A 13797-nucleotide genomic window follows, 5' to 3' on the forward strand; every position below is an offset into this window, starting at 1 on the left:
AAACTGCCCTCTCGTCAGGCTCCCCAGGTGCAGGCGATGAGGCGATTGCTGCAGTTCCTGCAGCAGCAGGCACTAACGGAGTTTTAAACAAAAAACAAAAATACTATCACTGATTTTACTTCAGCTTTGTAACTCACTGACACTGCTGTTCTGTATTTTCTTTTGTTAAAAATATTAAAAATTGACAGTCAAAAAAGAAAAAAAACCTTGAAAAAGTATATTCGTGAGTGTCCCGTGAAGGGTTAATGTGAGAGCTCGAGGCGGGCGCCTGTACACTGCAGTGGGAGGGTGTGCTGGGCGTGGACTATCGCCACAGCTTTACTGCAAAGACACTTTATGTTTTGTGTAACAGATCATGGATCTCGCACAGGACCTCCTGATACTGTCTGTCTTCTTGCTCTGGATCTCAGGTATTAAAATTTAACACTGTCAAATAAAACTGATTTTTCAATGAAGCATTTGACTAATAATCCTAAGTTGTCTGTTGTGATTTTTACAGGTTTATCTGAGGCCAGTGACGTTAATCAGGCTGACAAACTGTGGATAAACCAGGGAGAAGATGCAAAGGTCGACTGCAACCACACCAAGGGTGTAACCTACTTCCAGATGTACTGGTACCAACAGCTTCCAGGAAAACATATGAAGCAAATCATGCTCACTACTCCAGACTCTCCAGCCACATTCGAAGCAGGTTTCAGTCAAGAGAAATTCTCAGGCATCAGGCCTGATGCTCACAGGGGGGAGCTGGTGGTGAAAAACGTGGTGCCAGGAGACGAAGCCTGGTATTTCTGTGCAGTGAGAGAACACAGTGATGAAGATACACTGAAGACTGTGACAAAAACCAGCTCAGCTGCTGTAGGGGGAAGTCAAGGACCATGAAACACCCAGAGTCTGGTTCACCTGGAGGATCAGAGAGTCATCAAGGAAAACCACATGAAACTCCTCACATTACTGACACACACACACACACACACACACACACACACACACACACACACACTCCTGTACTTCTATAGCTGTGAGGACATTGACATAATGTATTTCCTCGCCCCTTACCCGAAACTTAACCATCAAAAATAAATGCCTAACACTAACCCATACCCTAAACCTGACATAATTCTAACCCTAACCCAGAAATCAAGTCTTAACCCTCAAAAAGGTGTGTCGAAAAGTGAGGACCGGCAACAATGTCCTCACTATGCAAAAATGTCCTCACTCGGTATGGTTCAAAACTCATTCTGGTCCTGGTGTGTGTGTGTGTGTGTGTGTGTGTGTGTGTGTGTGTGTGTGTGTGTGTGTGTGTGTGTGTGTGTGTGTGTTTATGTGAAAAGGAAAACCGAAAAGCAACAATTTATGTTATTTTACTTGTTTTTAATGTGAAAATGGACCAGATTCTGTCTTATTTTCCGTTCCGACTGCCTGTGTTGTGCGATCTGCTCTGTTCAGCTGCAGAACTGGCGGTGCACGGCGCGCGCAGCTCGGAGAAAATAGAGAGGAGCGGAGCAGCCCCGGTCCACAGCGCGAGCTGCTAAGCACGTGGCGGCCCCCCGCACCTCCGTCAGATAGGTTAACAGAGTCGCTGATCTGACAGTCGGTGCGCAGCGCTTCCACTTCCGCGTCTGAAGCGGCGCGTCCTGCGTGAACCAGGCGTTTGTCTCCCCCCGTCGACGGGCCTGCCCAACCATGTGAAAGACTCCCCATCTCTCAATGATAAAGAATCCTTAAAAAAAAATCCCACATCCAGACAGTGATTCGGATCTTCACCAACATTTCATCAATTCTAAGTTAGCCCAAGATCCACCTTTCCACAAAGTTTCATTGCAATCCGTCCATTACTTTTTCCAGGATCTTGCGAACAAACCAACCAACCGACCAACAAACCCACATGATTACATAACCTCCTGGCGGAGGTAATAAAGAGTTTCAGTTGGAGGACTAGTTGTTGTATTCTACTTACAGTTGCAGTCTTCTTAGGTTTGTGTTGTTGTCTTTTTGTCCAACATAAAGTCTCACATTTCAAAATATGAAATAAAATCATAGATCAACAAAGAGACTCAATTTGCTTTGTAAACAGCCAAATATTAGGTAAAACAAAGTCAATCCAACATTAGACTCTGCACAGTGCCAGCCTGTGATGACACAGCAGATCAATTACTAGCGTTAACAATAAGAAACAGAGACAGAAGGGCAAAACGGAGAGTGTGGGAACCATGGACAGCGCCATGGATTTATCATTAAACAACGAAATGCTGATTATCAAAGCACTACAACTGCCAATAGGCCATTTCAGGACCATGGTCAGCGCCATGGACGTTATAGCAGAAGCAGAAGTCAGAGAGCAAGGTGAATTCACTCAAAGATTGTTCACCCACTCAGGGAACGTGAGCTAGGATTAGACCATAGTGAGACAGGTTAGTTTTACCCTACTGATGATGTAACAACACTGCAATGTTGTGGTGTTTTACTGTGCAGTGAGACAAGCACACAAGACAGAAACTCCTATCTGAACTTCACAAAAATCTCTCATATTGTTCTGTCATCAGTGGTTTTGATCAGAGGAGCCTTGAAAAAGCTGCCTTTGTGTTTTTCAACCAGTGGCAAGAAATATTTCAATGAGGAAGAAATAATCCTGAAAACTTAATAAAATCAACTTATTTTCTTATTGGCTGCCAGACTTTATTTCAGGCTGGGATGACTAATGAAAATCATTGTTTGAGTAGTTCGGTACCATTAGTTGTTTACTAAATCTGACAGTGAATAAAGCTAAAATCTAAGCAGTCTGGACACTGAATTTATTTAAAGAACGAAACTGCTCATATGTTATGTTATCGGCTCTAATTGCTTTCCCAGTCTGGGATAAATCACAGTTCACATCCTGCACCTGTGGTATATGTACTGATGCCATTTGCTTTACAGTTAACAATTCATTAACTGTGCCTTTAAGTTCAATCAAGTGTCTGCTGTTGTAGAAAGTAGATGTACAGTTTTTTCTGACTTGTGGTGAAGAATTTTTGATTTCCTGGAAAGTTCAAACTGTCTTCAGACAATAGCTGAATGAGGTCTTCTCTAAAATCTCCATTAAAATCAGTGTTGCTGACTGAAAGGTGCTGTTAATTATACTGCAGATGGACTGCAGGGGGACCTCAAGTACTGCCATTATGTGCTGCATGTACGAGCAGCACATATTGTATGTGCTCGTATTTGCATGTGTGAGCTCACACACTGCAGTGACACTCCCACCTGCAGCTCTTCGTGTCTCTGGGACTTTATAAAGCCCTCGAGCAGCAGCTGTCCTGTGCAACATGGACATCATCACCATCATCCTGAGTTTATTAGCAGTGTTAATGTGGAGTCCAGGTAATTCATAAACAGCTTTGTGGTGTTCACTCTCTCTGTTATTCTTTATTTGAAATGCTGCGAAACTTTGACCTCAATATTTAAAATACAAACTGTTAAACACACAGGTTTTACTGGTGGAAGTGATGTGAACCAGACCTCCATACTGTGGAAAAAGCAGGGCAACGATGCCACCATGGAATGCAGACACACCAAGGGAGCCAGCTATTACCAGATGTACTGGTTCAGACAGCTACCAGGAGAAAACATGGAATGCATCCTGTACACAAGAATAGAAAGCAAAGAGCAGTACTTCGAACCGTTCAGCACGGAGAAATTTGCAGCCACCCAGACAGCATTTGAAAGCGGAACATTTACAGTCAAGAACGTGCAGCCAGGAGACCAAGGCTTATATTTCTGTGCTGTGGGTGCACAGTGATGGAGACGCTCCTCACAGCTGCACAGAAACCCCACAAAGCACACAACGAATACCAAACCTCATCTGAAGACCCAGCTGAAACTTTTTATCTCCACATGTGACAGTTTCCTCACAGTGTTGAATCAGACAATTTTTCTCAGCTGCAAAGCATCATCTGTAACAGTGGTGTCAAACACAAGGTCTGTGGTCCAAAACTGGCCCTCAAGAGGCTCTAATCTGGCCAAAACACCAAGACAATTGCAAAGAATTATGAAAGAAAAACATTGATTTCATGTCAAATTTCTTCCGAGTAGTGAACACAACATTGAGACCTGAGCTGAGACGCCGACGATGCTGCCAATAAATTTGCACTCGCCTCAAAGTATGGTGTAGGGAGGAGTTTTGAAAAAAAAACAAAAATGCTGCACCTTTAGAAGGTTTTTTTTTTTTTTTTCATATATGTATATTCCCTGCATTTTGCACCAGAAGGTTTCGTCATCATCATTACTTTTAAAGTGAACAAAAACTATGGCATATAAACACTTGGTCATTTATCTTGAATTCACAAATGATGAAAAATATACATTTTATGGTCATTTTTTTCTTGATTTGTACAGAATCTTTTAAAAATGGCCCATGAAGTTTATTTGTCACAGTGACTTGGAAAAGTGTCTTGTGTCATTTGAAAATAAAACCTTGAAATAATATTTTAGTGAGTGTCCTGTGAAGGGTTAATGTGAGAGCTTGAGGCGTGTGCATGTACACTGCAGTGGGAGGGTGTGCTGGGCGTGGATTATCTCCACAGTTTTAATGTAATGACACTGTATATTTTTTTTATATAACACAGCATGGATCTCACACAGGACCTCCTGATTCTGTCTGTCTTCTTGCTCTGGACCTCAGGCATGAAAATTAAAAACTATCAAATCAAACTGATTTTTCAATGAAACATTTTGACTAATAATCCTAAGTTGTCTGTTGTGATTTTTACAGGTTTATCTGAGGCCAGTGACGTTAATCAAGCCGACAAACTGTGGGTAAACCAGGGTGAAAATGCAACGTTAGCCTGCAACCACACCAAGGATGCAAGCTACTTCCGGATGTACTGGTACCAACAGCTTCCAGGACAACATATGAAGCAAATCATGCTCACTACTCCAAACTCTCCAGCCACATTCGAAGCAGGTTTCAGTGAAGAGAAATTCTCAGGCATCAAGGCTGATGCTCACAGGGGGGAGCTGGTGGTGAAAAACGTGGTGCCAGGAGACAAAGCCTGGTATTTCTGTGCAGTGAGTCAACACAGTGATGAAGATACACTGAAGACTGTGACAAAAACCAGCTCAGCTGCTGTAGGGGGAAGTCAAGGACCATGAAACACCCAGAGTCTGGTTCACCTGGAGGATCAGAGAGTCATCAAGGAAAACCACATGAAACTCCTCACGTGACACATACACATGTGCAGAGAAAGAAAAGATAAAACAATACATGTGCAGCAGCTGTGCTGTCGAAAAGTTTTCACAGAGACTGAGTTGGAGCGTTCTCAGAAACTCCCACCATGGAAGTCCTCCTCAAACATTCATGCACTCAGTGGCTCAGAGCACCGATTGCTGAACAATAGACAGTCACAAAGCAAAAATCATCCAGTGAAGAAGGAGAAAAATAACTGGCACCTCCCACTTTATGACTGAGGAGGGTTCAATCAGAAGGCAGGAAATACTAAGGCTGGGCAATTTTATCGATTCTGTGATATAAATCGATATTTTTTTTCGCCAGAAAGTATCAATCTTTCAGCCGCAATTATCGATAGATTAAGTCTCATTCAAATCCCGCTTGTTCCGTCCGGCACGCTGCTCACTGCCCCCTCCCCCTGCTCCGTCTGCTTTGCAGGAAGAGCAATTAGGTCAGCCAGCCACTGGTGTCGCTGTAGCACTTCCAGTAAGTTACCCACAGAAGAAAAAAGAGCAGGAAGGATCGAGAAAATGGCAGAGAATTTAACTCCAGCGCCGCCGTGTCTTAAATCAGATGTGTGGGAGTACTTTGGTTTTAAAAAGAAGAAAGAAAGTGTTGATTTGGACAAAATTTTGCGGTTTGCAAGCTGTGTCACACAAACGTCAAATACTCAGGAAATACAACGAACCTACGGGCGCACCTCAAACGTCACCAGTGAGTTAAATGTGTTCAAATGGCACGTTGTTACTTGAATTATTGGCTGTTTTATTCACCTCACAAAGGCTTGCAAGCCACAGTTTGCACTGTTTCAATAAAAAATAAATTTTCTCGCCACGTCTTTGATTCCCTTTGTGCAGCATTTGCAAGCTGTAGACTCTCTCTGCCTCGTCAGAGCCATACATTGTGTATTTGATGCATTCTTTTTTCAGTTCGGTTAAATCAATCCAAGTCAATGGAACAGTAACAAGATGTCACCAAAATCAAACTTTCCCCTGAAAATCTTGCAGAAAATGATGTTAGTTTAACAAATCGTATCGAGTTGCATCGAATCGTATTGGATCATATCGTTGGCCGAAAATCGTGATATATATCATATCGTGAGATGAATATCGTGTATCGTATCGTATCGTCAAATGAGTGTATCGCTACAGCCCTAAGTGGTACCAGAAATCCCCTGGAGATGCAGCCCTGAAGCGCATCGGACACGTGAATTATGGCAGCAAACAATACGAGGAGTCATTTGAAAAACATTTTAATTTCACTGGCGACCTCAGTGGTGATAAAGCAAAGAATATTTCTCTGTTCATCGTCGACCTGAAGCTCCAACACACTGCAGTGTATTACTGTGCAGCCAGCTATGCACACTGACAAGAAAGCCCTGATTCTGAATACAAAAACTGATCAGAGAGCTTGAACACGCCCTCCCAGCTCCTCATGTGATGCAGTTATCTGCCAACATGAACAGCATGACTTCACTTCCTTTTCAAACCTCAGTAAACTGAGTAGAGCTTTCAGTCAGGCTCAAGCAAATCAATCCACCGGTCAATTCTCAGAACTTCAGCATGATTCATTTCATCCTTTTTTGCTGCCTGTCAGGTAACATGCTCACTCACACTTGGTTTCTCTGACATGATCGTTCCTCATGACTTGATTTGAGTTTCCTTTCTCCGTCCAGGTGTTTGCTGGAGTGTGAAAGTCGACCAGTCTCCTTCTGATTTCATCATAAAACCTGACACCAAGGTTCAGATGTTCTGCAGCCACGAGAAAAGAGACTACAGGGTGATTCTCTGGTACCAGCGCACACCCAAAGACACAGCCATGAAACTCATCGGATATTTACACTTTGCAGCTCCCACCATGGAGAAGGGATATGATGAGAGTTTCACTATTGCTGGAGATTTGACGGGAGATGAAAAAAAGAATGGCTCTCTAAGTATTCAAGTCAAAGGAGTGGAAGACACTGCGGTGTATTACTGTGCAGCCAGTGAAGCACACTGACAGAAACTCCCATCTGAACTTCACAAAAACCTCTCATGCTGTTCTGTCATCAGTGGTTTTGATCAGAGGAGCCGTGAAGCACCTGAGCTTGTGGTTTTGAAACAGAAACAATGTTTCTATTTCAGTTACGGGAAAAGCTTTTCAATGAGAGACTCAATAATGAGGAAGAAACAATCCTGACTACTTTATAAAATCCACCTATTGTGTTTGCTGCTGCTGGATTTTATTTCAGAGTTGTGAAAATCATTACTGGGCTGATCAGGTACATTAGTTGACTAATTATGATCGTGAATAAAGCTCAAATCTACACAGTGAAGCTCAAAAATTGACTTCATTTCAGTAATAAAATTTCAACATTGCATAAGTCATAAGAAAACATGGTATTAACACTGAATGTTTGTGGAAATACCAGACATCATACCATATTATGAGTCATCCCAACACAACTACTACTGACACCTGCTGTAAAGCCGTATGTAGACGGCATACATCCATCCATTTTCCAAGCTGCTTCATTCAGGCAGACAACCATTCACACTCACATTCACATCAAATTAGGGTGAACAATTAACTTGACATGCAAGTTTTAGAACTGTGAAGTGGTTGGGGCGTTCCGACTCTACTTCACACCCCGAGAGGGAGGGCGGAGTGCGAGGGCTATCTGGCCCTTGAAATGGAGATTTTCCAGGATCACACTAGAAAACGAGGGCTATGGGAAATTTCCCACATTACGCTGGGAAATGCCGGCAAAATGGCGAAGAAAACATCCGCGGCAGCCAAAGAAATCTACAAATGTTAGTATTTTTTGTAAAAAACCCCCCCCCAAAACTAAAAAAAAAAACAAACAAAAAAAAATCCCACTTTTTTAAGGTTGCTGCAATGTTACATGACAGTGAGTTGTGTAGCATTAAGTGCATCTGCTCATGTAACGTTAACGATTAACTTGTTTTAATTTCTGCACGACCATGGCACGTTTTATTGATATTACACCAGCCTGCTTTTCTGCTTTGAGCGTATAAGACACCCGAAAATATGCCATTTGTGCTCCGCCAGTAAAGTTAACATTACCGGAGCATTCTGCAGCATCACGGACTGTACCGTTAACATCAACGAGCACCGCTGGGATCGTATGATTGATGAAGAAAAACATGTGGGTTGTGAACGAATTATTCCTTCACAACAGTGCTGCATATCAACCAGACAATTGTGAAAATGTTATATTATAAAATAACCAGCCTGGCAGCATTTTACAACAGCATATTCCTTGTACCTTTGTTCACATATTTTGTGTCATAACTTTTCACTCATATTTCACTTTACTTTTTATACAGGGCATTTCTCAGCGTCCTGGGCCTTCAGGGGAAGGTCACCCCTCAGCAGGCTTCCAAAAAGTGGGAAAATATAAAAAGAAATACAAGGTAATCAGAGGAATTTTAATGAGATGCATAACAGGTCACAATCCTTAAGTCCACTTAAGTCCACTATAAGATGGTCCTGAAAACATAATATAATGATTTGCAATGTGGGTTTTATATGTGTTTGTTGCAGGACCTAAAAACTCCAAAAACTCGATCAAGAACTGATAGTGGGGAGACAACGGTTGTCACCTGGCAGTTTTCTGAAGACATGCAGGAGGTGCTGGGTGCCAGGCCTTCGATCGACCCTTCTCTGTTGGTTTCATCCTTTGTGACTGATGAGGATCCTGTTCCAATTCTTTTAGTAAGGCTACTGAAAAGCATTACAAAAATTAAACAGTAAAATGCTATGTTTATGTGGAATGATGTGATTGGTGAAGCTCCAGTTTTATTTTTGTGGCCTTATCACCTAGTTCAGGGGTCTATTTCACCAAGCAGGTTTTAAGAAAACTCTGTTCAATAACCCGGAAATGAGGGAAACTCTGAGATTTCCATTACACAAAGCTGGAGAACTCAAACCAGAGACAGAGGAGTAACTCCAGCCTGTTCCACTAGGAGAGGGACCTTAAACTGTCGCTCAGTTACCGCAGTAACACACTCTGTGACTCTAACCTGGTCGGAAGCAGGTTTTTCTCAGTCAACCCTGAAGTTTCTCTCTGGCACCGCCCCCTTTCAGCCACACACACTGCTCCATTTCCTCATTCATTCAGTCAGCTGGCGAGGTTTTGTGTAGCTGTCAAAATATCATGTCCTTTTATCAGCGATCCTGTAGATGAAGGAGCGGCATTACTAGTGCAGCGTGATGTGAATATTCGTCGGGAGATTATTTATAGACAGCACATAGATGTTTTGGTGTTTCCGGACAGTTATCTTTTTGAATGGTACCGCTTCATGTCTCAATCCATACGCTGCATTCACAATCTTTTCCGTCCATATTTTGCAACATAACCAAACGTAGTCGCGCACTCACATCCCAGCAGATATTGTGTGTTGCGCTGTGGTTCTTCGCAAATGGGAGTTTTTTATATAACACTGGAGATGCAGAGCACTGAGGAGTTTAAATCACCACCATCATTACCACCACAGCAAATAAAAGACATGACACACATTTCATTTTGTCTTCTTTATTTCCTAAAAAAAAAATAAAGGGTTTAATTCATGTTCCAATAGTGAACATAATTCCCCTGTGACCATGAACCCACCTGCAACTTGTGCTCCAGTATCTCAATTTCCAATTTCGTCTTCTTCATCTGGAGGTCCAGATACTGCTGTTCTTTAAGGGATTTCTCTATCTTGTTAAGTAAGTGGACTTTGTAAATTTCTTTGACTGCTAACTGGGAATACATAGAGGACATTAAATTATACAGCTGCACATGAATTGAATGAAATGAACCTCTGGTGTTTACTGAACATCATCTCACAGTGTTGATCTGTGATGTGGAAGTTGAGGGACCATCCTGCTGCTGACCAGCCATGATCTGTTAAAAAGGATGGCAATGTTGAATATTTCAGTGTCGGCCAAATGTCAAGCTCTATGTTCCACAGGAGTATTCAGAATTTTAATGGGAAGAGAACAATCAGTAACGTCCCTCGATATGACTTTCTGGATCCTCTGTGAAGGCAGCAGACACGGTTTCATCCTCCTCATCCTAGATAAATGACATGTTTCAGTATATTTGCGTATATTTTTCCAAACTAACATTTGGCAAAAATATTCTGAGTATTTCCTACTGACAGTTTCAGGTTGGTTGTAGCATGAAGGGGCTCCAGCAGGCAGGTAGAACCTTCACAATCTGGGCCAAAAGAAGAAAAGGACATGAAAGACAAAATAAATATTTGTATCAATAACATTTTTAAAATATTATACTCAAATTATAGATAATATTAGATTAAATAGGATTAATTATTTAACATAACATGAGATTTTTGACATAAAACAACTGCACAGTCCATCAGCCACTTAGTATTTATGCTACTTTACAATGTTAAACATGCTTAAAAAGATGAACCTCAATGAGATCATGCCGAGGTCTTACCGGTTTGAACAAAGTTTTTATATTTCATCTTTAGCTACTGCCATTTGTGCGCCTTCCCCGCGGGATTACACCTAAATGAAATACCTTAATTGGTGACCATTCAAACAGTTTCCCTGTAATAATAGTTAATATTTAATAATATTCTGACATAAAGGACTACATTTAAACTTACGCATTGACACGGGCAGCAATTTTCTGCCATGGCATCTCCCTCTCTTTCGCTGCTGCAGCTGTGTTGCATTTTTTTCTAAAAATGTGTTCCAGCTTGCGATATGTCGCTCTGCGCTTCTCTGTTGCCATGGTGACTTGTGGATCGGCGCTCCATTGAGGCTGGCTTTTTATAGTTGTCGTGCACGTGCTTAACTCCAGGTGAAACTACTTCGAGTTGAGTAATCCAACTCAAATCAGCTGTTGTGTAACTGAAAACCCAGCGTTTTCCCTTTCAGAGTAGATCAACACAGAGTTCAGGATTTCCCTCAGAGGTTTTTCAACCTGCTTGGTGAAATATACCCCTGGCATATATATCCCTCTCATATGTTCCTTTTTTTCTTTCTTTCAGGAAATGGTTGAGCCCAGAATGATTGAGACCCCAGAGCCGAGCCCCTCTATCGCCTCCACTTCAGGCATCGCCTCTACCTCAGGGAGCACCTCTACCTTAGGATCATCCATGGAAACCTGCAGCTCACCCTCCACCATGGCTACCTCCACCCCTCCAACCCCTTCCCCTAAGAAGAGGAAGAAGAGCAACACCCTAATTCACTTTTTGAAAGAGGAAAGTGCAAAAGGAGCAGAAGTGCCACAAAGAAAGTGAAGCCAAAACTGAGCGTTTTTTGAGCATTTTTGCCAGATGCAGATAATTAATCCTTGTCCGTACAATGGTGTGTAGGATTCTTTTGCACATTTTATTATTGTTATGGTTAGTTAAATATATAAGAATACGTTTTTTGTTTTACAGAACTACTGGTTTGACCAAAATGTTTATTTTGGTTGTTGTGCAATATTGATGGTGAATGTTTACACACAGCTTCATCTTTTTCCATGTTTATACTATTTTAATAATTTTGGAGCAAAGAAAGTTAAAACTGTTGCTGGTAATGCCAATTGCATAATAAAATGCATTCTTTCTAATTTGTATGAATCATTATTAACATTTTTATGCAAGCACACAGAAAATGCAGAAAAAACAATCCAATTGTCCAGGAAAGGGAGATTATTGCAGCTGGAGACGCATCGTAAGCTCTGTCATAAACAATACCGGCGTCAGTTTACTACGTCACGGGCGACTACTGATGACGTATGATGAGCTCAAAGGGTTGTTCCATTTCTTAGGGGGGAATTTCAGGCCCTACCCCTTGACACTCTGTTTCAAGGGGTAGGGCGAGGGGAAGGGATGAAAAGTAGAATTGGAATTGGGCCAGAGAACCCAGAGGGAACCCACGCACACACAGGGAGAACATGCAAACTCCACACAGAAAGGCCCCGAGCCCCTTCTTGCTGTGAGGCAAGAGCGCTAATTATTGCACCAATCATTGCGTCACCGTGCGGCCACCGTATGTAGACCCTGAAATCAAATGAGCCTGACACCCCTGCTGTATTCAGAGATTGTTCATAACTTACTGTTTTCACTGCCAAAGAAATGTGAAGAAATGTTGAAATCATTGACTCTTGTTTCTTTCCCAGTAAGAGGTAAATCATAAATCACATCCTGCGTATGTGGCTCATGTACTGATATCATTTCCTTTACTGTTAACAAATTGCATGCCATTGGACTTGATCGATCATCGTTATTGTGGTTTAATTCATATCTACACCACCGCAGCCAATGTGTGTCATTTCAAGGCACTCAATCTAAATTTATTGGAATTGATAAAGCGATTCCCCAAGGTTCCTCTCTCGCCTTTGTTGTTTTCAATATTTATAAATGACTTACCACTTTGCTGCACAAATTGTGATATACATCTCTATGCAGACGACACAGTCATCCATTGTTCCAGACCTGTTATTTCAGAAATAAATGAATCTCTGCAGGATGATTTTGATTCTGTGCAACAGTGGTTGTCATATAATAAATTACTCCTTAACAAAGCTAAATCATATTATGTTGTTTAAGTGATGGTGTATAGATACTCCGGAAAATAACCTTAGTCTATATTTTTTGGATTCCTCTCCTCTTGAACCTACAGACTCCATTAAATACCTTGGAGTGTGGTTGGAGCAAGATCTCTCTTTTAAACTATATATACAAAACATTACTAACAAATTGAATTATCGTTTAAAAAAACGATATCAATCCATAAATTGTTTCACTTTTCAAATTAGGAAAAGGATAGTTACACAATTGCTGCTTCCCATGTTGGACTATGCAGATATAGTTTATTTAAATACGACTCAAACTTATTTGCACACTTTGGATGTTGTCTACAACAAACTCTGTCATTTTGTTCTTTGTTGTCTTTATCTGAACCACCACTGTGAGCTGTATGAGCAGCTTGCTCCTTCTCAGAGAAGACAGTATCATTGGTTACACTTTATTTACAAATGTATACACCTCAACTACCCAATTTATTTGAAAAGATACTTAGTGCCTTTCAGTACTCCTTATGGTTTACGTCATCATGAGCAAATTTATCTGAATCTTCCCAGAACCAGGTTAGAAATTGGAAAATTAGCTTTCAACGTTAAAGCTCCTCAAGACTCGAACAACCTTTCCGAACATATTCGCTCAATAAACTCAATTCAAATGTTTCAAAATTCTGTTTTCTCACTTCTTCAGAATGTCTGTTCGTGTTTTTAGTTAAACATATCCCGACTGTCTCCACACCTCAAGGGTAGTGCGGAGGCTTGGTTACACTACTCTACTAGCCTCCACTTCCCCTGTCAACCCTTTCAGGTTTGGGGAGGGTTCTGGGTATTTCATTCTCCTCGGTCACCCTCTGCTCATTGGGCAGGGGGGAGGCCTGCAGCTGTGGATCCCCTGCCCAGTCCACAATAAACCCTGTTTTATTTAGCTTTATTTACTTATTCATTCAGTATGTACTGATCATTTTGTTACTTAATTTTGTTGTGGTTGTTTTGTGTTTTATTTTTTATCTGTGTATTACCATTTATTTTATTTTTATTTTTGAAACCAATGTTATATGCTAAA

The 13797-nt window shown here is 41.4% G+C and overlaps 2 gene segments (V, D, J or C); both read left to right on the forward strand.

Annotated features, from left to right (window-relative positions):
• The first annotated feature begins 355 nt into the window (after positions 1 to 355).
• On the forward strand, positions 356 to 879 carry LOC115407172 (T cell receptor beta variable 29-1-like). The segment is given in 2 exon segments: positions 356 to 410; positions 500 to 879. Coding segments are annotated over 2 exon segments (435 nt in total).
• A 5812-nt stretch (positions 880 to 6691) lies between these two features.
• On the forward strand, positions 6692 to 7201 carry LOC115407173 (immunoglobulin kappa variable 1-8-like). The segment is given in 2 exon segments: positions 6692 to 6799; positions 6879 to 7201. Coding segments are annotated over 2 exon segments (357 nt in total).
• Positions 7202 to 13797: the final 6596 nt, after the last annotated feature.

The sequence above is a fragment of the Salarias fasciatus genome, chromosome 19, assembly GCF_902148845.1.
Source record: "Salarias fasciatus chromosome 19, fSalaFa1.1, whole genome shotgun sequence".
Taxonomy (NCBI): domain Eukaryota; kingdom Metazoa; phylum Chordata; class Actinopteri; order Blenniiformes; family Blenniidae; genus Salarias; species Salarias fasciatus.